Source organism: Pezoporus flaviventris, unplaced genomic scaffold (genome assembly GCF_033815535.1).
Source record: "Pezoporus flaviventris isolate CSIRO_AGI_PZ_B2104156 unplaced genomic scaffold, CSIRO_AGI_Pfla_v1 ptg000021l, whole genome shotgun sequence".
In the NCBI taxonomy this organism is placed as follows: Eukaryota; Metazoa; Chordata; class Aves; order Psittaciformes; family Psittacidae; genus Pezoporus; species Pezoporus flaviventris.
In genome coordinates this window covers 7,325,734-7,350,359 of record NW_026892569.1, presented here as the reverse complement: position 1 = coordinate 7,350,359, position 24,626 = coordinate 7,325,734, and the positions used below count along the sequence as shown (strand labels likewise).

The 24,626-nt window shown below is 44.4% G+C and overlaps 3 protein-coding genes and 1 long non-coding RNA gene across 9 annotated transcripts in view; 1 reads left to right on the top strand and 3 right to left on the bottom strand.

Moving 5' to 3' along the window:
* LOC133270559 (uncharacterized) overlaps positions 1-24,626 on the top strand; it is a 985,299-nt gene that overhangs the window by 894,731 nt on the left and 65,942 nt on the right. The gene's annotated exons all lie outside the window — the stretch shown is intronic.
* Positions 1,171-13,632, bottom strand: TMEM40 (transmembrane protein 40). 6 transcript variants are annotated; one of them, XM_061455872.1, is made up of 13 exons: positions 12,987-13,210; positions 9,814-9,870; positions 9,091-9,227; positions 8,351-8,504; positions 7,068-7,175; positions 6,361-6,414; positions 5,451-5,486; positions 5,045-5,077; positions 3,652-3,714; positions 3,257-3,328; positions 3,100-3,174; positions 2,314-2,376; positions 1,171-1,846 (listed from the first exon to the last, which is right to left on the bottom strand). In XM_061455872.1, exons 2-13 carry the CDS (start codon positions 9,860-9,862, stop codon positions 1,827-1,829), a joined length of 864 nt encoding a protein of 287 aa, XP_061311856.1. In that variant the 5' UTR covers positions 9,863-9,870; positions 12,987-13,210; the 3' UTR covers positions 1,171-1,826. The 6 variants fall into 6 exon arrangements, with proteins under 6 accessions (XP_061311856.1, XP_061311853.1, XP_061311852.1 ...); XM_061455869.1 differs by lacking the exon at positions 12,987-13,210 and adding an exon at positions 13,448-13,632 and having other exon boundaries at positions 1,171-2,376; XM_061455868.1 differs by having other exon boundaries at positions 1,171-2,376; positions 12,987-13,211.
* Positions 20,036-20,556, bottom strand: BRK1 (BRICK1 subunit of SCAR/WAVE actin nucleating complex). Its single transcript, XM_061455876.1, has 3 exons — positions 20,421-20,556; positions 20,254-20,336; positions 20,036-20,174 (listed from the first exon to the last, which is right to left on the bottom strand). Exons 1-3 carry the CDS (start codon positions 20,536-20,538, stop codon positions 20,148-20,150), a joined length of 228 nt encoding a protein of 75 aa, XP_061311860.1. The 5' UTR covers positions 20,539-20,556; the 3' UTR covers positions 20,036-20,147.
* Positions 20,608-24,626, bottom strand: part of FANCD2 (FA complementation group D2) — a 39,547-nt gene continuing 35,528 nt past the window's right edge. The window contains exons 40-43 of the mRNA XM_061455877.1: positions 24,258-24,332; positions 21,821-21,967; positions 20,787-20,861; positions 20,608-20,696 (exon numbers count right to left, since the gene is read on the bottom strand). Coding sequence (XP_061311861.1) covers positions 20,616-20,696; positions 20,787-20,861; positions 21,821-21,967; positions 24,258-24,332 — 378 coding nt within the window. The 3' untranslated portion in view covers positions 20,608-20,615. The remainder of the gene's footprint in view (positions 20,697-20,786; positions 20,862-21,820; positions 21,968-24,257; positions 24,333-24,626) is intronic.

The window sequence follows — 24,626 nt, the reverse complement described above, 5'->3', positions numbered from 1 at the left end:
GGGCCGGGGGACCTGTGGGACTGAATGATGAGTCCTGGGTACGGGAGGGACCTGCTGGACCTGGAGAATGGAGGCTCAGTGAGCACAGCCTCAGTTAAGGAGGTTGAAAGCCTCCTGAACAACTTGTGCTTTTGAGTGCTTGGCTAGTGTTGCAGTAAGGGTGATGTGCAAGACCACAGTAAGAGTGTTGTCACTGGTCAAGAGACAGGATGTTTAAACTGCAGAGATGGACTGGGGAAGGAGCTGAAAGAGCAGGAAGTTCCCAGGTACCTGAAAGGATGCAACTAAATATGCAAGTTGATTTTTTCTTTAGACCTGACTCTTCTTATGTGAGCTGCTGTCAGTTGGGAGAGTTCATCTTACATGATGGGTTCCACTGGATGAGTTTTAAATGTTTTGTTATTTTACCCTTAAGCAGCTTGTTTATGAAAAAAACTCATTTTGTTGACTGCTATTTGCAGTCAAAAAGCAGATTGGAAAATATATTTAGTACTAAAATGCTTCTCATTCTGACTATTCCACAAATTACTTTTCAGAAAGATGTTGCACAGCAAAGGAAACTGATTTTCCTCAGAGCAGGGTGACTGTGCATAGACTTTCTGTTCACCCAAAAACCATTTGACATTAACGCCACCATACTGGGCTGAGCAAGACTATTTGCAGACTAGCAACACAGAAGATATAGTACTTTGGTATGACAGAATTTCTACAAAGACATGTAAATGAGAATATAAATATTACAAATAAATTGTATCCATCCTTACTTGGCTTAACCCCTGCCATGCTAGATACCTGCTAGGCTCTGTGGGTGCAGACCTGCATACATCTGTTGGCATTTCTGGATGTGGAAATGGAGCTGCAGTGAACAAGAATGATCCACGTTGGTGCTTAGAATTAAGTGCAACTGAAATGTAAGTAAGTGCTTTAATTTTCTAAGCAAGGCTTGAAATTGCTTCTCTAAAACTCTGGGTTGCTTGGATTTAATGGCTTTTAGATCTACATTTCCTTACAGTTCCATGTTTTATGGCTCTCTCTGTATGACTTGGTGCCTTCATTTTTCTATGGGTATAACTGCATTAGCCCTACATATATAATGTGCAACATGCCCCTGTAAAATGAAAGGGATGTTAAAGTTGCACTTTCTTTTACTCAAAGAAAAATGTTGGGGGATGAGTTAAATTAAGCACTTTATTTTTCCCCTCAGAAAGTGAGATGAAATTTGCTGCTCTTAATAATCTCATTCCTGTATCATTATTGTCACTGCATGTTACATCTCACCCAGCTTTCATGGGGTGAAATCATTATACGCCCACTGTATTGAGTTCTGCCACAATAAATTAATCTGCTTCAGTGCTGTTGCACTGTTAGGGCTCAGCTGTGTAAGCAAGAGGCTGATGTGTGCCTGGATTGTGGCATCACAGGGTGAAGAGGAGGCAGCTTTGTGGGTGCCAAGATTCCTACTGAAACATCCAGAAACAGTGAAGGATAATAGTGGTCATTGTGTTGATTTTGATAAACCATAGGCAGGCTAACATGATTGTACTGGGGAGGGAAGGAGAATGTGTTTATATTTAATGCAATTAATATAACCCTATGTCCAGATTGTCTATGAGCTCTGCTGAGCCATGACTCGCTCCAGAAAGAGTAGGGCCCTGTACTGAGGTTTCAGCTTTATTTTTGTGGGGAAGGAATGATGTCTTTCTATGGTTTAACATTTCGTTATTTCACATTAGCCATTAGGTTTGTGTGTTCACCTCATAAAGCAGCTCTTTAATACTAGAAATTCGGACAGCAGGGTTCTGTGGAACTCTCCTGAAACGCTCCTCCTAGTCAGCCTTCCTCATACCTGCATGATGAAGGAAAAGATGAATGTCAGGACTATTGTTTGCAAATTGTCACATATCTATACAGCTGTTCAGCATTCTTCATATTCTGCTTTCATGAACACAGACAAATATGAGCCTGGAGTCTGTCTGAAGACCCAGCATGAGAAACCTACTCCCACTCCCTCTGTTTTTAATTGAGATATAGAATTCTTATTCAGACATTGTCGGGAAACAGTATCCCACACCAGGCAGAGTATTAGAAATGTGAAAATGCTCTGCCACAAGGAGAGTCAAGAATAATTCATTTTCAACCCCAGGCAGCTATAATGAACTAGAGTAAAATATTTTTACTTTTTTTTTTTCTTTATTTTTAATTAGGAAGATGGGAAATCATAATTTGGAGAAGTTCATCTTAAGACTTTACTAAAATGAAGCACCCAGAAAGATCCAAGGACTATGCATGCAGTCAGTAACAGGTCACCGTTACCTGGTAGCCTGAATTTGTCAATCAGAGGAACAAAGCTGTTAAGTACGCTCCGAATTCGGTACACTAATGGCAGAAACAAACACATTTTGTCAGGGTGAGCCAGACAGCAACATAAAACATAGAAAAATTGCAAAACCCAAACACTGGCATTTGCAGTATCAATGAACCCAAGATCCCTATTTAAACAAGCATGTGTGCAATATCATTAATAAGAAAGTTGTGACCAGGCTGGTTTCTGAGGACCAGCCACAACCTACCAAAAACGTTAGCCCAGGATTACAGCAGTGACTCCTGTTCTCAGTTGGGAAGCTGTGACTTGCTGCTAGTTGCACCTTTCTTGCCACATCCCATGGAATAGCTGAGAATGCCCATATTTTTAATAGTATTTTCAGTAGCTGCCGCCATCCCGGTTCAGCCGCCTCAGTGCCAGGGGTTGAATGGCAGCCTGAGTGTGCAGCACCTTATAGAGCATATCTGGGAAGGCTGCTCTGCTGCTAAAATTGTCTGTTGTCATGGCAACTTAGCATTCAGCCATTGCTGGGGGAAGAGGTGACTCAGGGTCTTGTGATCATTGAGAATGAAAAATGAGTCAACCTTTCCCTTCATTGTCGCTAAGGCACATTTATCTCTAGCCACACTGGAATGGTGGATGAGATGTTACAGGATCACTCCATGGTGACGTACAGCATCACAGCATGAGCCATTCTATGGATTTCATTGCTCAATGACTGTGTGACCTTGTACCCTTAGTGCAGATACAGAGTTGTCTGCTGTAGATACACTTACCTAGACCAAAGTAGATCCCGGTGGTTTCCAAGGAAGCAAAGGTGACCAAACCAGTTCCAACCGAAATAGTCCAATCTAAGGCAAGAAACTAAAGGTTTGGCTTTGATCGCTTTTCCAGTATGCAACAATTTATCCTTCTGTTGAAGTCTTGCCTTACCTTTGTAGTAGTAGTAGCAAATTAGTAAAGCTCCAATTGCAAAGCAAAGAATTACAAAATGAAAGAATTCGTCTGAAATAGAGAGGGGAAAATCAGGTCACAACTGCAGGCACAGCCCTTACAAATACACCTTAAGATACAGTGTATCTATGGCTCAATTAATACAGTCTATTTCCACAAGATGTCTTGTACACCAGGTTCAATTACAAAACATCCATGCATGTGTTACAAGAAGCTGTGATGATTTTCATCAAGAAGCCTTGATGCATTTCAACAAAGTACTCATGTCAAAAAGCATAGGGGTTTTTTGAACCAGAGATCTTATTCATGGACTAAGGTTTAACAGGGTTGGCGTCAATTGAATTGAAAGAAAAAAATAAATTTAAAAAGATTACCATCCTTACGTATGCCCATCCATCGAACTGTCCACTGATGGAGGTGAGGGTTCTCGTCATATGCTACAAAAAAGAACTGCCTTTTATCACCATGGAATTCTTTAATCGATTCTCAGAACAAAATAGATATAAAACTGTTCAAAGGAAAAGATCTAGGAGGCTTTCAGCTCAAGTTGTCAATCTTTAAATCACCCCCAAAAGCAGGTTGGTTGTTTTTAAAAAGGCATAATCAGATGGTTCTATTAACAATACAGAATTATTTCAAAGCACTCCGAGTCTTTTCTATCTAGTCTGAGACAATTGGTAGTCTCAGCATTAGTGGGAGTGAAGCAGAAGTACAAGGAAGATTCAGTCTGATTCTTGGGTGCTTTGCACAATCACAGCCACCATAATACAACCATCTTCATTACCAAGCATATAAGAACCATCAATCTACTTATGCCTGATGCTGAAGTATTTCTGTACCTCCAAAATTAAGAACCGTAGCTGGCAATTACTCTCCTGAGCTAGCATACTGATACATAGAAAGAATAACATAACAACAAGCTAGATGTTTTTAGAGGCTTAAATAGAGAGTATTTCGCCCAATGCCAGTTGTGTGCAGTTGCCAAATTGTGCTCTTTTTCCAACCGTATTGTCCCCAAGAGCTCAATGTTTTACCAGATCACCAATGACATGTGCAGAGCAGAAGGCTTTTTTCCTTTTTCTGTTTGCTGCTCACAGAAGACCCCTGGGCAGGCTGCTGTGTGTCAGCCTTTGGGAGTTGATTCATCACTAGTTCTAGGTGCTGATTTCACTTACACTGGTCTGTGCATACAGGCAACCGCTGCCTGGCAGTGAACTTCATTTTCTCTAAAGATGCAACAGGTGAGTACTGGAAATGTATTCCAAATGAGCTATAGGCTCTTGCTGCTGTGCTTTTTAAACCACGAAGCAACTAAACTTATGACAAAAAAATTCTGGTTTGGGTCATATTTTTAAATTGATTATTTCAGCGTTCTAGATTGAACAAGTTCTGGTTTGGGGACAAACTCAGTTATTTGATTATTAATGTTAACATAGTGTTGCACTAGCCTGACTCACAAATGTTCCTCTCTGCACTTGTATGAATGATCCACAGATGCAGAATTTATAAGAATACCAATTCATGCTGGGTGAGTTCTGCATTACTCTGCCTCCTAAATGCAATAGTCCCACTGCACCTTTGTGTCATGGGATGACTTGCATGGTATTTCTTCTGTTAATGCATTTTAATAACTATTCTCAAATTTCCACCTTTTGATAAGGAAATATCTGGGTATCAAGGAGCTAGTATAGCTATCATCACTAATCAAAACTTAGTTCTGAAAGGCAGCACTCACAAAAAAAAAAGCTTCTGCTTGTCTGTACTTACCATCTTCAACTGAATCTTCTCTTCTGGTAATCGCTGAAAAGCAACATAGTTTCCTTATTTCTGATGGTAAAATACAAATACCTTGTTTCCCGTCATTATCAGCACTAGCAAGCACAGCCAGTATTTGCATATTTGGTGACACATTATAGACAAAACATTACTTGAAAGTGCCAGGAAATCAGGGAAGTTAAAAGAGCCCAAAACCAGATAAGAATAAAACTGACTAGTCACAGTGATCCTGCGTTCTTTGAAACAGCTGGGCAGTAAGAGATTGATGGGCTCCGTGTCCAGTTGCTAGAACTGAAGCTAGAACCAAACTGTACGGGTGTTTTTTAATATATAAGAAAGAAGAAACTACAGTTAGAATCTTCCTTTCAGGAGGATGAGATTATCTGGGAATGTTTACCTGAATCTGTGTAGGGAACGACCTCTGCTGGTACACCTAAAATATTACACATAGATGATACAGATTAATGCCCCTGATGAATACACATAGCTTGCCACCAGTCCTAGCCCATGCACCTCTATTGAAATTAGTGTGATTGTGTAAAAGTGACAAGGCAGATCCCAGCTCCAGCCATTAGAGAGGGCATCTTAGCTGTGGGTTATGCAGTATGAATGAAGGAAACATAAATGGATTATTAACACCTCACATTCCATCTCTCAATATCTGGGCTCAGGTGGAATCAGACTCCTGTGAGAAAAATTAGATCTCCTAATGTCAGTTTAAGTGAGCCAGCCTTACATCTGAGCTGAGATCAATTTCAGACATTAAGTGATTAAAGCTTTGTTTTACATCTGTGTTTCTACACCATAAGCTGACAGCTATTTCTGTGTGTTGACACAGCACATTTTCTTCAGCTGCATAGTACTTATTTTCCATTTTTCCTTTGGGAGGAAAGGAAAAGCCTTGGGAAGGAGACCCAAGGTGTGGTTCTCTCTGATCTCTGGTCAGCGCTGAGGGCTGACTGCAACCCCTGTAAGTAGTGGCTGTGACAGGTATTTTCAAAGCTCTTTTGCTGCATTTCAACGGCAGTGGTGCAGATCCAGGCAGCAGGACTTCTCCCACCACAGCAGGTTTTGCTATTCTCCTGGTTAAACTCTAAGCACAGGGCATGGGTAAGCATTGGTATGACTTGAGCTTCATCTTGTAGGAAATGCCTTTCATACAGCCAGATTCTGACTGGTCATTTTCCTATGTCTGTACAGGCTTGTTTGCTCAAATGTCAAACCAAAGAATGCCAGAAATTATTCATCTTTTCTTGCTTATATTGGTTATCTTTAGTAAAAACAATACTGTTGTGACTTTGTCCTACCTCCAAGTAATTGGCCTTCAGTCTTCTGTCTTCCTAAATCTTCTCCATCACTGTCTGCATAGACAAAGTGGTTTTTCATCAGATTAAAGAAAAATGTGCCAGCAGTATCAGAAACAACAGCACTATAGCTGTTTGCTCATAATAATAGCTATAGGATATGTAGGTAAAAATCAAGGCTTTGAAATGCAAGAATCATTGTCAAGTGCTTTTGCCTCACAGCTCTCTGCCAAGCTGGCTGAATAGGAGAAAACCAGCAAAATCTGAAGTTGGAATAATTTGTATAAAGGGGTGTAGTGAGAAAGTTCTTATTTGAAACAGGAACATCAGCACTGCTCACGTAAGTACCATGGCACTGGCAGCTCCTACAGTACACTGATTGTTCTTGGCCTCCCCCTGTAACACAGGCTTCAGCTGGACTATAAGCACTGAAGATCACAGAAGTTAGGACTTTTTATTTGGGAAGAAATCTTGCAGCAGAATTCCATGTTTCTGAAACCTCCAACTTCCACAAGAGCAGGAGGCAGCCACTATTTAGCAATAATGAATCTGGACGTACTGATTATTTTCTCTGCTCTCTCTTTTAAATAATTTCTCACTATTTTTTCCAGAGTTCTGCAGAATTGCTGCAAGTCTGATGTGAATCTCTCATTGAACGTGCAATCAGATTAAATTACGTATCAGTGAAAAATAAAATAAATCCTCTTTACCTTGTGTATCTTCATCCGTGGACTCCTGGAATGAGTTTTCAGCCTTTTTATCACCTTGTGAATGCACAAGATTCCTTTCTAATCTCTTCAGGAGTTTCAGTTTTTCATCTGTTTTATCAATAGAGAAAAAGGTATTAGGAACAACTGTTCACATTTACTCTCTTTTACAATGACAGATTTCACAATGGTTGAATTAAAAGTTACCTGTTGGGAAATCAGACCCTTAGTCTTATTTCAGCCATGGTTTTTGCACACAAGGAGTAAGTACAAAGCATTACAGATTAAAGCATCATACACAGTACTGTTAAGACTTCCCTAAAAGAGTATGGGAGATGCCTAAAGTTTCATATTCTGACCTTTAATTTACTCATAATGATACCTCTATGAAAACTCCCATTCCCTGAAGCAACAGCAGCTGCAGCTGAAAGATGCTTTAGTTGGAGAATAGTTGTTCACCCTTCCCTGGGTTACTTCTCCCTTCACCCCTGACTTCTGCAAGATTCCCTGTGTTCATGCCATAGTGCCAGCACCCTCCTGTGGCACAAGAGCAGAGCCCTCAAAGCCAGCCAGGCCAAATTACTGGGAGGAGAAACCTTCATGAACATGTCTGATCAAGGCAAAAAGGGGAACAGAATCTCCTTAAGGGTATCCAGTTAAATTCAGGGTCATCTTAATAAGTGCAGCTTTGTAATCTATTAAAGAAAGACAATGATTTTATGGACCCTGTGGAACTGCACTTAGTTTCTTACTGCACGCCCAAGCATGAGAAATGCAGTGGAGTCTATTTGACCCTTGTTGCCAGGTTTAGCATCCTGAGTGGCTCTATCCTCTGTGCATTACATGTGCTCCTACAGTCACTTGCAAAAATATTTTCAGTGGCTCAGCTTGGATTCCTCACCACTGTGAGAGCTCAGGGAGGTCCGGGCTGGCTGGATAACAGTCTGTGCAAAAAAGTGTCCTAGGTGTCATGAATCCAGTTAGACAGGAAAAACCATGACATGACTTTGAGTCAGAGAAATTTGTTTAGCATCACTATGACAGGATATCCTCTCTCCCTGAATACATGTGTTTTTTTCCCTGAGAAGAAGTGAAATCAAACTAAAGTAAAATACTGTCTTTGGCTCCCATTATCACCATGCCTAACTGACTTTCCTAAGCAGTACTTTAGACATTTTAGCTGTTCACTAATAATCACTTCCAAGCATTTTCAAACTAATGTCAAGTCCCACTGGCACTGCAGTAATTTTGATAAAATAGCTGATGTGCAGCTGGGTAGGACTCACCCTTTCCCTTGGAGCTGGGCAGCTCCCTGTATCCAGATGGGTTTCTTGTCTTCAGCAAGAGGTAGAGAACAGTCATGGCCCTCACTCCTTCCTCCTCTATGGCTTTCAGGCAGGCTGCACAGCCTGCAGGCGGGACACTGCAGTTGTTGACGAGCTGAAAGAAAAGTAAGTAAATAGCAAATAGTCCTACCAACAAAACATAACCTGTAAAAACATGCCCCGCTATATAAATGAATGTATCCTGCCCCATCTGTCGGAAAGGTAATCCCCTGATCCTACTACACAACAGGGAAATCAGGGACAGAGTAATGCCAAAGATGGGAAGAGAATGCAAACTCCATTCAGCAACTCATAGCTGAGCCATAAACTTGAAAAAAAACATTGTGTACAACAGTTAACTGTCTAAAGAGCTACAGAAATACAGGGTGTGAAAATGGACATGGAATCTCTGCAGTATCTTACAGCAAAAATGTCACTAACAATGGTATTGCCTTGAAAACTGAGCTGGACAGATCCTGAGGAGTTTACACAAAGGCAGTTATTTTTGCACATGGAGAACAATGAAGGAAAAACCAGGGGCCTGAGTCTCATTTATCTAAGTGCCCTCTTACAGCACTTCCATATTTTAGATATGTTTTAGCATATCAACTAATTAGATTGTATGTTTTCTCTCTCCAAATTACAGAAGTATCTGTATAACAATGTTTCTCAAAGGATGCACGTGTCTTCAGTTAACTTACATTCCTGTCTTCAGTACTCAGGACAGGTGGATCGATAGCGGCTAAACATTTTACAAGTGATTCCCAGAAGGACTTATTTGTTTCCTCATGATTCTGCAAGTAACTGGCATCAGCAGTAAAAGCCCTCCGGAAAATGTCTGGAAGGGAAAACAAACAAATCACTGTGCAGCAAGAGGTGGGTTGCAGGGCAGTGCTTTTACCGTGATGAGCACAGGTATGGTGACAGACATCAGACTCTCAATACACACTGCCCAGCATCCGCACATGAGTGTAGAGGAAACAGCAGCGCTGTGTTATGTAACGCAACTCAGTCTGGCAAAAATCAGTAGAAAAATGTCAAAACCCCACACAAATTACTGATGCCTTTGTCTCAGAGAAGCAGGGGAAGTATTCCTGGCTATTTAATGGATACTTATTCCGACCATGCTGTTTTACAGACAGGCAGAAAGGGCTGGATACCAGGTTATTGAGACACCTCATCAGGCATTTAATGCACAACAAAATCTACTTCAGTCATCTGAATTCCCACCAGCCCACACTTAAGGCCTGACGATAAGCCTGTGGAAGGGCTGGGAACTGACTGCTGGTCTCTTTTTACAAGCAAGGAGATGGATGGAGTGTGTTTTCAGAGGAAACAAGTTTCCTTGACTCATAATCACTCTAGCAAACACTGCTGTGTAGCGTGAATGAGCCTAAACTTTGATCTTCATGCACTACACTTACCTTGCTGCTCTTCAGTAAGGTCTGGGAGTAGGGCATTCAAGTTCTCCATTGCTGTGCCTGTTCAAAAGAGGAAAAAAAGCATATTAGAAACAGATCTCTGGTTTTCTGAGTTAGATTTGCTTTTTTGAAAACGTGGCGTCTACCTGTCGGCACTTTAGTTTTGAAATCCCTTCTCTGTTGCAATGGGAGTTTCACATCATGATTCATTTACCTTCTGGGGACACCTCTGAGTGAGTCTTGCTGAGCTGGCCTTTGGTTATTAAGGAAGAACAAATGTCTGATCAGCATGAGTAAAATGAAAAGAAATGACCTGATCATTCATGTTGGTGGTTTTTTTACAACTACCAAGATGCCTCATTAACTATTTACAACAGATGTGAGTAACAGGCCCTGTTCTATTCACAAAGCAATGTTTATTCTGTGCCTTTTACATCCTTATACTTACAATGTACTAATTAGGGAAGACAGTGACAATGGTTCATAGGAAGACCCTGCAAGATTTAGAACCCTTGGCACTCAGAAGACTTTGACACTTCAACATCTGTTCTTCCCAGGCTGTCATAGAAAGAAAATTTCCACTAACCTTAGGTTTATGAATTACAAAATTGCGTCGATCTCAGACTTCTCACTGGTATTTTCATAGAAACAAAGCTTTCTGACATCTCCAAAATTCAATATTTCCTTTTGTTTTGCTAAACTCTCCCCAGAAATTTTGGGTTGAGGCTGTTTTATTCTGATGATGCATTTTTTGTAGTTTTGAACAGTTGCCTCTGCCCACCATGGTCCAGTATCCTGCTCTGACTGCATCCCCTCTCATGCAGCATCTCAACTAAGATACTATTGTACTAAGAGATGCAAAAATTCTTGGGAGCCTGAAGTAGTTTCCACCATGCAGGGCACAACAGAAAAACCATTTATACCCATACACATTTTCTTACAATATGACTTGAGTCCATTCAACAAAACACTTCCAATCAAGCGGTTTGATACCTAAGTATTTCCTTTAAATTTTCCAGATGGAGAACTGTTTCTTTTCCAACAGGCAGTTTCAGTTCTCTAAAGCCCCCTCAGATCAGTCAGAAAAATATTCTAATACAAAACCCAAACCAGGCCCAGAGAATACCTTCAGAAGTACAGTGTAACACACATGCAAACCTATCTTCATTCTGGAAACAGAACAACTTTTTAGCATATCAGTTCTCAGATAAAAGAAATTAGACACAGAGACTTCAAAATAGCTGCAAAACCTTTTGGAACAAGGGCCGAGGTCCCACATTCCTGATACGTTGGTTTTTCCAGGGGCTTTCTCCTTTCCTAGCCTGCAAAAGTGCTCTTCAAGTGATAAGGTCCTTAGTTTGAAACTCGTTTTAGCCACTGGTTTGCTGTTTGGTTCTGGGAAAGTTACACAATCCCTTTATCCACTTCAAAAGGCTAAGCCCAGACAACTGCTTACCTGCCTTCCTAGGTCTATTGTGAGAAAACAACAATTAAATTGTTCCTGATAATAACTCTATGTAAGGCACCTACAACAGCAGATAATACCTTGTGTTTAACCACCTGATATAATACCTGGAAAGACTGGCAAGTTTTTGGACAGACAAGCTTTGAACTCTATCAATCAGTCTAATAGAATTTTTTACCTCTCCCACAGGCCCTGCCTGACTTGCAGCCTTTGCTGCTGCAGCTGTGGCAGCAGCACTGTGTGACAAAGGCTGGCAATGTGAGACTGTGAGCACCCGATAGGGAATGCAGGAAATGCATCTGCCGTCTCTGCCCTTGTAAGCAACAGCCAGTGTTGAAACACAGGAACCCAATATACCACACCCTGGATAAACTCGTTCCTGGCTGCACAATAAAGAGTGTAATTTCTGTGTCATTGTGTATCCCCAGCTATGGTTTTCAGCCTTTCTCAGTATCTTTCTTGTCTCCCTGTTTACTCATCTTACACCTTGCAACAATGTTTGCTTTTGTAAGCTATACCCTTTAGGCCTCTCTGTGGAACGCATGGTTGAAACATCAGGCCTAAAGGGACAAAAATTACTTTAAATATAAAAATTTCTTTTTTAACTGATGAATTGCCCTTCATAAACATATTTATAAAAAATCCACATATTTTACTGTTGAGTGAAATTCAGGAGGTTTGTCTTTGGTGCTCCTAATACCTAGTGAAAGCCACTTCCATTGGCACATTTGATGCATGTTGCTATTCCCATGACATGAACCTGCCGCAGCAGCTGCCTTATGCTGGCTTTGTGTTATCCCAAAGACAAAATGAGCAGGTAGGCACTAGCATATCTGTCCCACCACGCACAAAGAGCAGATTCAACACTGAAGGCAGAGGAAACACTGTCAACTTCATTTGCTCTCAGAGTTATTTACTTTAAGACCAGACTGCTCAGCTGTACCACTGGAAGCACATTTGCCTAATGCATTTATGCACCCCATTATGATAAGTCCTGGTTGCCACAAAAGAAACAGCCAGCATCTGCTCCCATCTTCCTTTCTGTGCCTCCAAGCATAGCAAAGCCCAGTCACCAAGGTTTACGTAAATAAGGAAGTTGGGTACCTAATTTCTGTTAGACTATGGACAATTAATTCCCCTGTGGCTCTTCTGGAAAGAAAATCAGATCTAAACAAAGGACAAATACAGGCACTTAATTACTGTATGCTTTTAAAGTGATTTAGTTGATTATACTTCATAAAGAGAGAAAGATGATGACAGACTGGCATTCCAGCCTTACCATGAGCTCACTGAGGAATGACATGAACAACAGACATCATCTTGCTTTCCCCCACAGTAAATCAGAACTTAATTGCAGTGAGGTCTTTTTAACATATCAGAATAAGATTTGTGTGCAGACTTCTCCTAGTTGTTTAGAAAGTGAGGTCAATAACCACTGTACACAACAACTTTTTGCTTAGCTGCTGATGATATATATCTGAGTGAAATTGTACAATGGGATAGCAAAAAATACAAATAAAGTGAAATAAAACTTTTTGCTTCAAGACAAAAAACAGATAATCCTAAACCTTTTTCCTTTGGAACTACTTTCACCTTTCATTTTAAGTTACATGATGACAACAAATCTTGCTAAATTTTACTTTAAACATAAACACTAAGTCCCTCCCTGCCCTTTTCTCACACCAAACCAAACCAACTTCATAAAGCGCACCTGCAAGTCTCAGGTAGGTCCTAGCAGCTGATTCCACAGATAATGTCCTGGAGGGCTGTGGCTATGCTGAAAGCTGGTAGCTTCTTCCAGCAAGACAACAAAAAACTGATCCACACAAGCTCAGTCTGAAACTGCTCCTATACTAAGCTCCTTGGGCAATGCCACCAGCAAGATAACCCTGCTCTTCATCTGCTTGCCTTCCTGTTGTCAAATATGGTTGAAATGCAACAGAGAAGTAGCAAAAGTCTTGTGACTGGCCCCACGGAGTTAGCAGGGAGTAGTCATAGCCCATCCACCCCTTGCCACAGCACCGGTGCTTCCTCCCTCAGCTCTCACAGCAAGCCCAGACATGGCGGCCATGCTGCTGCCAACCTGAGCTGGTTTGCTGCCTGTTTTCCAGCTGGGCTGGAAACAGAATGTCAGTGCTCCCATATGCATTTACATACACAGCTGGAAATTACCTGGTTTGTATTTCTCCTTATGCTCTGTGTGCTCCTCTCTGTAGTCCTTGGAAAGCTCTGAAAGGAAGAAAATGAGCTCATCAGAAGCCAGAAGAGCTCATGTTTGTAGTCTGAGTAAAGTTAAGGCAAACAAGTCTTCATCTACACATAAAGTGCAGGGATTGCCATGAGGATTTTGTAAAAATAAAAAATAAAAATCCAACCAACCACCCAAAACCAACCAAACAAAAAAAATATGTATTTTTTTTAGAAGATAGGTAAGTGTAGTCAGGAAGACACAGAGGTTACAGGGAAGCCCTCTGGCTCGCACCCACAGCACCACAAGCCCTTGTAAAGCAGTGTGACACCTCAGGGAGTTATCAACAACCCAGCAGTGTACCGAGAGCCAAGACACAACCCCCAGACGCCCTCAGTCTCAACCACACGACGCTCCCGAACCCCTCCCTGGCAATTACCTGCAGGGCCATGTGGTGGCTCAGGATCCCGGGGAGAGGCACGCGATAGCAGGCGGGCAGGAAGGCGTCGGGGCCAGCGCCGGGGCCTCACGCGGCCGTCCTGACTCACAAGGAGAGCGGCGGCTGCTCCACATCATCCTCTGCCCGGTGGCAGCCACGCTCCAGGAGCGGTGGGAGGAGCTGAGTGCTTTCCGTGTCCCCAAGCTCTGCTGAAGCAGCCGAGGGCTGATCCCTCTATGGTGTGCGGCAGAGGAGCTGGGTGGCCTCCTGGACTGACTCAGCAGCCCAGACTAGCTGGGCCCCCCAGCCCTGCCTACAGCTGCACTGTGCCCCTTTTGAGGCAGGAGGCCTGGGCCCATGGGGATTCCATGATGGCAGTTTGGAGGCCAGGGCATGCTGCCCTCCTGCCCAGAGTGTCCCGAGGCACAGGCAATGGCCTATGCAGGAAGCAAGGAGATGGGTGGGTTTCATATCACACTCATCAGGAACTGGACACTGCCAGCAGAGGTCAGGTCCAGCATGATCTCCTGCTGTGTTTGCAGGTGGCTGGGGTAAGAACAAAGTGGAGCAGCCTGCACTGACTGCCAGGAGCCACCCAGGTTACAAGGGGCCATTTACTGCTCCTCAGTTTACCATTTACTCCCAGGTCCACTCCGCTTGGGCCAGCCCTCATTTCCCCAACCTGCTCTGCTTTAGCACCAGACAGGAATCTCAATACCTGCATCAGCTGAGGCAAAGAAAATACTAGTGTTTCCTAAGCAAACCTCCCCAGCCTAGCTTTTGCTTTCACTATGACCAGGGGTCTCTCAGGCCTTACCATGCACCCTTAGATTTCCACCTGAACCTTTGCCAGGTACAAAAGTTCTCTTGTATGTAGTCACATTGAGGCATTTGTCAAATTAAGCTAATGGCTTCACCCTGGTGCAGTGTGCAAGAGCAGGTTGTGCACGCTCCCTCTGATCTCCACGTACCAATGCTTCTGGAGAGACTGGGACCCAGAGAAAGTAATTTGTACTTCCTGTAGGAGGTGTGCATTGAACTTCTCCTTTGACAGTTGGGTACTTTTTTTTTGATTGCTTGGGGTTTTTTAAAGCAGGGAGTTTCACTGGTTTTCCTTAAGTGCCCATTCAAGTGCCTTGTCTCACCTACCCTGACATAATTACTTTATGTTCAACACTCAAAGCAGCTAATACCATCCCATCTGCTTTTGCTGGGAGAATATTATCTAATTAATTAGATTGCTTTATCATGCATTACATGTGTTTATTTTGCCCTTTGTTGGGAACTGTCTTCCGAGTTAGGTGAATGGTGAAATGGTGAATGTATGCTGGAAAAATCACTTCCAGGAGAGATTTAGAGACACAAAAGCAGCTCTCTGCTTGACAGTAATTAGGAACAGTGTGTGTGCAGGTCTGTCACCCAGTCAGATTGCATAAGAAATGTAGAAATACGCCTATGTGAGTGTAGGAGGGGCCCAGTGCTGGTACGTATTCAAAGCAGTAATTGCTCGTTTAATCATCACATTTCTGACAGATTAAAACACTCCCTTGACACATTGTGCCCTACCCTGCTTTTATCCAGAGGGTTGCTTGAATTAGTCCCTTCTGTGCATTTACTTAGTTGCTACTTTCTTTTTTCCTTTAAATAAATTCTGCTTAAACAATTGTTGTGAGACAACAAGTAAGAGTAACTGAGGGAGGATTATGCTTCCCTGCCAGCTGCATCTTGCAGGCTACAGCTAGTTAAGAGATACCTTTCTGTTGTTGAACTCTGAACACCTTTGAGAACAAGAACAGAAAAGCAACAGGTAATAAGTGCACTCTCCTAACCCTCCACACTCTCACTGAATGAGTAACACCCTCTTATGTGGGGAGATCACAAGAGAGCAGCCGTTTTGCCTTTGGCTCAGCTGAGAGGAAGTCCGAGGTTTAGCCATGTAAGTTTTTGCAGAATTGCATGGGAGAGTGGATCCTGTTGTACCTTACTGCTTTTGGAGATGATTTTTCTCATTCTGTCCCTTCTGTGGAATTACCTGCTATAATAACTTATTACCCTAATATTTCAAACTAATACAGTCACATTTTTGCTAGAGCCTGCTAAATGTAAGAACTAGGCCTTATTTAATTTTTAGCTACAAGCATTAGTTTATTCTATACAAATCTTTTAGCATCTCTCCTGAACACCAAGAACGAAGCAGAACACTGTGCTCACCTCTATGGCTGTTTCTTATTGTTTCCTTAAACTTTTACTTCTAGTCAAAATCACATTTTCTTTAAATTTGTTAGAAGCTTTCTAATATGATGTGTTGTAAGTGGTGCCACAGCTATACTCTTACAGTAAAATTTTCTTATTTACATTTAAAATGTCTGGTGTCTAATAACTACTGAAAAGTGGCAATAGAGACTGAAGATCCACAAGATGAAATTTATGCATGCTGCAGACCCTACTGACAGACTCCAGAGAAACCTTGCTGTTTGTTTCTCCTTACTGCCAGTGCTAACGCTCCTAACAGCAGACTACTCTGCACTTTCTTGAGCCTCACAGGTTTTCATTATTTGGCTAAGTTACAGAGCTGTTAAGCAGCTGTCCTGTGCCTACAGTCTGCCCTGCAGACTACTGAGCTCCACAGCAAAAGTGACATTTCACAGCTCAGATTTCTTGTGGAAATGCACTAAGTTTTTTTTATGCAGAAACCCAGAAGATAAATGGCAGTCTGTCTGAAAGGCCAGAGAGGGGAAGGTGGCAGCGCCACCCTGAATGTCACATCTTCTCCAGATGCTCAGCCCTCCAGAGCAGAAACCCCAGCTGATTAAGGCAGATGCTGTTGGAGTTTCTGCTTCTCTTATACTTGAAGCATTTCTCTGAAATGCAAACCCAGTCTGGTTCAGCAGGAGGAAGGCAGACCTGGCTCTGGCACTTTCCATGAGCTCTTTCTTTCCCTGACCAGACTCTGCAACAAAAATGGCCTGCAGTTTTGGAGCCTGGGAAAAAGCACTTCCTTAGCTCACACCAAGGTCTTTGCAGATACTAAAGGTAACACCAAGGGGAGAACATTTTCCAAACCCTGACCAGAAACATGCCAGTTTCTAGTAAGTTTAAACTGTAGTTTATTACATTCCTGGTGGTGAATTTGAATAATGTCTGTTTCATCATATCTATAATCATGTCATCAGTGCAATTCCATTGCTACTACACAAAATATTCGCCCTGCTCCCAAAAGGCTTGGGGTGCCAGGGATCTGAGGAAGAGGCTTGCTGATTGCTAGAGAAGTGGGGAGCAATGAACTGCTCCCAGCTGCTGCCTGGCTGAGCCCCCAAGTCCTGCAGCAAGCACAGCGCATCAGCGTAGGGTCTGAGGGCACTCTCCTGATGCACCCCTCCACCAGCCTTCCACGAGCAACCTGCAACAAAACCTGCTCTCACTCAAGTGTCTCTTCTCTTCCTCCAGTTCCCTGGGGTCCCCTCCCACCTCCCTCCTCCTGGTCTAGCAAACTGGAAAAGATGTCAGTGAATCTGAAACCTTTCATACCCCTGTGAGTTTTCCAGCTCATTGACAACTCAGCTGTGTCCTAACACATTCCCCTCTTGAGATCACCTCAGATCACTGAATTATCAGGTTCAATCACCTCAATGCAGAAGGGATGAAGATACATTTGGTTTTTAAGATGTTTCCAAATATCAAGGCTCTATCAGCACCAGTACCCACAGAGCCCAAAGGTTATTTACTAGAAACTAGGATTATTTGTGAGATCTGGTCCAAAACTACGTGCTTTTGATTGGACATTACAACCTTTGTGATGTAAGCAAAGCTTCTCCCTCTTGTGCTGACATCAGAAAAATAGTATCGTAGCCAATACCGTATCACCTCAGCTCCTGTCCAAGATCAGAATTCAGTACTGCTACTCATTCCCAAACTGTTACTTAAACGAGGACTGCAGGATTCCTCTGACCAATCCATGAGGTTGGGCTGCCTGTCCTGCAGGCAGCAAGCACTAGAAGCACACTGCTACCATTAGAGAGTGCAAACCTTTCTCAAACTACAGATGCAGCTCGTGCTCTAATGAAACTGCACCATTCTGGCACCTTCCTAAGAGGTTTCAAACCAGCTTGTTCCCAAGCCCAAGCTCTGGGAAAATATCTCAGCTACAAACAATAGCAGCAAGGGTGTCCAAGCACCCAGCTCTCCCAGAGCAAAAGGAAAGCACTCTGTCAGCTCCTGCTACATTAAACGTATGGCAGGAGAACAGCACCACTAACACAGCAAGTAAATCAATCTCCTGATGCAGAATACACAAATCTATTCCAGAAAAGTTTAATGTGAGTTCCTGCAACATCATATTCTGAAAAACACAGTACAAGAAGAAAAAAAAAGGCAAACAGGATTCCCCAGTCTTTAAAACAATCCAAGAGATCAAAGCTCCACCTACTAACAAGGCTGCACACCAGACCAGGTACTGTAAGTAGCAGTGTAAGTCCAGGCACCAGGAAGCTTCCCCTCCTCCCAGAGATGGGCTGGAGTGAGCAGCACCCAGAGCAGAAGCCTGGTCTTGCAAAGCACAAGGGAACTACTGAGACTCTCTGAAAGGGAAAAGCGCAGGACCCTGAACTGCAGTGAGCTGCCTAGCATCCCTCCTGGGAGATGAACCAGAGAGGCTGATCCCAGTGCTCCAGCTCTATGACAGCATGTGTCCAGGGAGGAGCAGTACCCTCTGGAAGACAGAGCCCTATACCAAAACTGCTTTGGACACATCAACTGTATGCCAACACCTATTCCTCCAAGAAACACTGGGGTCAGAGAGAAAAAGGAGCAACAGCGTGACAGCCTTACAACAGCCTGTCAGAGAACCAGCAAGTGATCAGAGACACAAACCATACTACTAGGTGGGATCAGGAACAAGAAACAGATCTCGGGTGGTCAGCCTGGTACAGACCCCATCCCAGGGATGTCTGTGGTACCCTCTGTCTCCCATTCAGTCTTTGGGTTAAGAATTTTAGGATAATCTAGTCTGGGACCTCTGGTAGTCTCTATCTCCTTAAAACACACACACACCTTCAGTCAGAGATCAATCTGCTCAGGGACTTGTACAGACAAGTATAGAGTTCTCCAAGAGGACAGAGATCTCACAGCTCCACTCCAGCACATCCAGAATGAATAGTACACAGACCACAGGCATACTATTGATGCACCTGGGCCAGAGAGCAGCTGCCTCCGAGGAAAGAGACAGGTGCTTTCCCTCTACCTGCCAATCCTGCATGACAGCACTCAGTCTCATCATTTGGTATCACCCCCGAGCAAAAGGGCAATGATCCATGACTGCTCCACTCCACTCCTCTAAGTACTGTAGGGTTGCTACAAAGCACTTATTTCTGGTAGGACTACACACCAGAAGCACCTAAGCCTCCTGGATGTGCAGCCCAATTTGACAGTAAAGTGTAACTGGCTATGTGATCTGAGGGAAATGCTGGAGGAGCACTTACTCAACGGAAAACACAGAGCATCCTACAGAGAACAAACTGCGAACTCAGAAGACCTATGCTGAGGAGCAACCACAAGACGTCAACTGGAGAACATACTAAAACATGTAAAGCCTGCTGGGAAGTAAAGCCTTTACTGACACCAACTCCATGGACTCCCCAACAACTTAAATATGACCTGCAAGTCTGCAGCTCTAGATGCTCAGTGAAAAACTGAAACACACAGAGGAGTGGTGGGAAGGGAAAAGAGATTTCTTCTACTTGCCACCTGCCTCCCAGGAGAGAGGACATTCCTCTATGGCATGTGATGCACTCCAGGGTAGGTGAGCCTGTCCCCAACACAGCCCCAACAGCATGAACATAGGAAGGCTTAGACACCCTCCAAACCATCAGGATCACCAGGTTTTCTGCTGTGACTGCAGCAGGAGCACAGAGCACCTCAAAGGCTGGTCAGGTACTTCATGGAGCTGACAGCATGCCAGGCCTGCAGCCCCTGCAGCACACTCCCTCCCATCACAGCCCCCATTGTGGCAAGGAACACGGTCCCAAACCCCACAGGTCAGGTAGATGGAAGGCCTGACTCTGGACATCCAGGATGGTGGCAGTGAGCCAGGCATCCCTGGCCCAGCCCCAGGCAGGCAGGCAGTGAGCAGGCAGGGCAGGAGCACAGCGGTTTATTGGCAACACAAGCAGAGGCGGCAGTGGCGGCGGAGGCAGGCCCGGGGCAGGGCAGCGGTGCTCCGGTGGGGCAGGAACCGGGGCCACCCGGGCCTATGTCAGCGTCTCACCCTTGGTGACCTGCGGGAAGAGAAAACGACTCAGCCAAGGCCGGTCCAGAGCCCGAACAGACTCCCCCCCCCCCAACCCCGCCGCATACCCTGGCCTCGATGTACTCGATCCTGCGCTCCAGCGCCGTCAGCTTCTCGTTCAGCGTGGCGAGCCGGGACCGGCACGACATGTCTGCGGGGAGGCGGCAGTGAGACACCCCGAGCGGGAGCCCGGCCCGGAGACACCCGCACCCCGCCGCCGGCCCCCCGCCCTCACCGAAGGAGTTGAGGAAGTCCGCGATCTTCTTGATGGAGCTCGTGATCACCTCGATGTACTCGCGGTTGGCCCAGTCCTGGTGGATCTCCCGCTGCACCGGGTCCTCCTGCACCGACATGGCCGCCCCGCCGCCACAGCCGCCGCGCCTGCGCCCCGCAACCCCCGCCCCGCACGCCTCCGGCCCCGCCCGCGCCGTCAGCGCGCTGGCGGAGAGCCCGGCCCCTTCGCCCTAGCCTCGCCGTCGTCGCTGGGATCCGTGCTGCTCCCGCTCAGCTCCTGCAGGGAACACCGCCGTCAGACGCACGCTCACGGCCCGCCGCCTCTGCGGTGTAACGAGTTACAACCGAGTCGCCCGAGCGGCGGTACCTCAGCAGGACTTTCTGCAGAGTCCTCCTCATCGGAGCCCCTCTCTCCAGAAGCTTGAGACAGGATTTCTTCTCCCTAAGGTGAATGCAGAAAACCCGTACTGAGCTTATGCAAGGCAGACAACGCATGCCGGGGTGGAAGAAAGCAGCATTTTGTTACCATCTTAATAAAAGCTTTGAGTCAAAAGCAAGCTTTAAAATCATAGAATGGTTTGGGTTAAAAAGGATCTTAAAGATCATCTAGTTCCAGGAGACACCTTCCACCAGACCAGGTTGCTCAAAGCCTAATCCAGTCTGGCCTTTCCCTGCCAGGGATGAAGCAACCACAGCTTCTCTGGGCAACCTGTGCCAGCACCTCACCACCCTCACAGAACTCTTCATTGAACATTTTTCCCTAATATCTAATCTCAGTCCTCCCTCTACCAGGTTAAAGCCATTCCTCCTTATCCTGTCCCTACAAGCCCTTGTAAAAAGTCCCTCTCCAGATTTCTTGTTGCCCCTTTTTAGGCACTAGGAGCTGTTCTAACGTTTCCCCAAAGCCTTCTTTTCTCCAGGCTGAATCAACCCAGCTCTCTCAGCCTGTCTCCAGAGCACAGCTGCTCCAGCCCTTGGAGCATCTTCGTGGCCCAGATTTGTTTCGACTGTCCTGCTTCTACAGTGAAAGATGAATAAACCAGCCAGAACTGGCTTGTTAAATCCACACACCAGAGCGTGTGAAGAGGTGTTCAAGTGACCTGTATCTTTTCCCTTCTTTGCATGCAGTCCTTGTCACCAAGTACCCCCACCCCTTCACCACAAACAATAAAACTTGACTGCTTCAGTGCAAGAGCCGGGCTGCAAGGAAGCCCCCAGAGGCACAGATCCTCCATCCTGGAATAAAACACTTCCTCCTGCAGCACTAGACAAGACTGTAACACGGTCACACTGAATTTGGCCGTTTAGCCCTACCCACACACAAGGGCAGAGGCGTATGGGCAAGATGAGCACTGTCCTCTCCCAGGTTTTAACTGCCCCAGGCAGGACAGTGATTCTCACCTGAAGATCCCGATTTTTAAGGACACCCATCCAAAATGCCTCCTGGCAGTGGTTGAAGGCCAGCATTGCCTTCACTCGGTACACAAATTGTTCCAGAGACTTCTTCAACAAAGGCACGTGGTTGGTCAGACCGATGTCTTGGTGAATCTAAGTATGAACAGTAAAACATGGCTGTGATTGATTCTTGCATAAGTATTCTGGCTATTTAAAAAGCCACTGTTATACAGGTGAGAGTGATGGGATGTGATCCCCACAAAGCTCACCCAGATCATGTCATTTCCTGGCCAAATTCTTGCATAGCTTTTGTAATCAATAAAACTCAGATAAGCATTTTTTTTAGCAATAGGCAACCACACCATTCCAGTCCAAAGCAAAAAGCAATGCTACAAGTGGCCAAACTCCAAAACCACCCACTAGGAAGGGGGATAGCCACAAACTGCAAGTTAATGCTGCAGGGAATTTCACGTCAGGATACTGCCTAATTCCCAAGCACAGAGAAAAAAGAATGAGAAAGGTGTTGAATAAACCACTGCAATGATCATCTTTTATTGCTCAGTGCCTGATGCAATTCCTTTACACTAGCTGCATGGAATGTGTGTACGCTATAAAATCCAAAGGCAGCTTGTCCAGACCAAACAAGCACTCGCTTTTGTTGAACTAGGACAGGAGAGAACACATGGAGTTGCTGTAAGCAAAGCCCAGCTGAGGAAGGGCAGCTATGCCAGGTATTGTATGAGATGTAGCTCTCTGTGAGCACCTCTTCTGCTAGGCTTGGATCTGCAGTACACTATAGTCATTGCTAACCAGAAAACCTGCCAAGAACCATAAACAATTATTGTGTGCGTAAGTATTTTCCTCTTTCATAAGCATACTTTGTAACCTTTTTTCAAATCACAGAAAACCTCGCTAATGACACAATCAACGGTCACAGCGGTGCCTTGGTCTTGGAACCTGCCCAATTGTCTGCAGGCAGTTTGGAGACCATGGCGTTTGCAAAAAGCTGTCTCCAGAAATTGTCTTTATGCCCAGCATTAGACACAGAAACAGAACAGAGGCTCGATGTGAGAGGAAAAATGACAAATACTTAGGAAATTATAAACAAAGCCCATTCCTGTTCTCTGGTGTGTGATGCTCTGAGCAGTCCTATTGAGGGAAACCCTAGGTAACAGCAGCAAACCCTAGGTAACACTGAATGGTACATCAGTGAGCAAGTGAAATCAAGACTGGTTTAATAAATGTTGGTGTCAACTCCTCTTCAAACAGGTTTGGAGCACTCACTGCATACATTTATTTGCCTAGATTCAGCTGCTGCCTTCTCATTCTTGCAAAAATGATTTGGCACAGAGACCCAATCAGATTGCAACAGATAGAAGAGCAGTGGTAAAACACAGGTGTTCACTAATTGCAGTTACATGCTAACAGGGACCATGGCACTTGAAAATGCTGGTCAAACATAAAAGACATCACAAGCTGCAGTGATATTATCCTGTTTACAAGGTGAACTGTGACTTTAAAGCAGGCATGAGGATTTCACTGCAAACACAAGGGCTTTTTACCATCTCCAGGGTTTGTGCCAGATTCCAATTCTCCCCTATACTCATAGCTGCAATAGCATATTCTGATCCCCAGCTAGGCTTTTATGCTCCTGATGCCAGCTCTGGACTAAATTGGTAGCAGATCTAGCTTGGGGAACCATGCTAATGGCTTTCTCCCTTCAACAAATTTGGCAGAGCCCCTTCTTGGACATGTGTTCTTCAACCTCTTAGGAGTCTAACAGGAACAAAGCAGCACAGATGAAGTTCCTGCTAACCGCCTTTCCCATGTGATTCTCTCTCATGACAAGCACTGGCTCTCCACACTGTAAACGGGGTGCTAGTCCTCTCCTTCCTTACTGCCCCAAACCTCCTACAGAGGCTGTCAGACTGCACTTTCCAACGTTCCTCCTCTCCCTTTGTCCTCTTCCCTAGTATCAACGTAACAAGGCCAGAAAGGCACCTCAAGAGGATTATGAGTAAAGTTTTCCCTTGTTCACCTCCTGTTACCAATTCTTCTGACCCTCAAGGCTGTTGATCTTTGCCAAAACTTCTCTCCCATATTATCAATTTGGCATCTAGACTTCATGCAAGGTCTCTAATATCTTGGCTTGTGTCCTCAGAAACACTGTCTTACAGAGGCCAACGACCAAAGATGTCAAGAGCCTCTGCCCTAAAGAAGTATGCTAACCTGACCAGACATCCAAGTCAGCTACTTCCAGACCAAATACTTAACTTAGGGCCATTAAGCCAAGGCTATTGCTCCTCCTCTCAGAGTTTTTGCTTGTACAAATACTGCTGGAAGCTTGCAAGTAGAGCCAACCTATGCCCCAGCTGGGAAATAAATCATTCTTAGGACAGGAGCTTGTGCTGCAATTCAAACTTACCTTGGAATTCAATCTTACCTTGGAATGGCCACACATGTGATGAAGTTGTCTGGTACTCAGCTGCAAGGTTTTCAGCAAACTCTGCACATCATCCTGCAACAAATAAGTAGACCAGCACACCATTCTATCAAAGTATTTTTCCATAAGGGAAAAAATAATGAGACAAGTGTTCCCACAGTCCCAGCAATCCTTCTGAAGGGTTATGGGATAGAGATGATGCACATATTCAGGAAACATCAGACAAACAGGATTAAGCCATAGGAGCCTTGCACTGTGCATCTAAGTAGCTGGTAATAAAAGTATGACCTCATGTCATAAGGTCAAGCACTTTGAACTGATTTTTGAATCAGTTTGGATTGAATTCATATTAGTGGAAACAGGGCAATA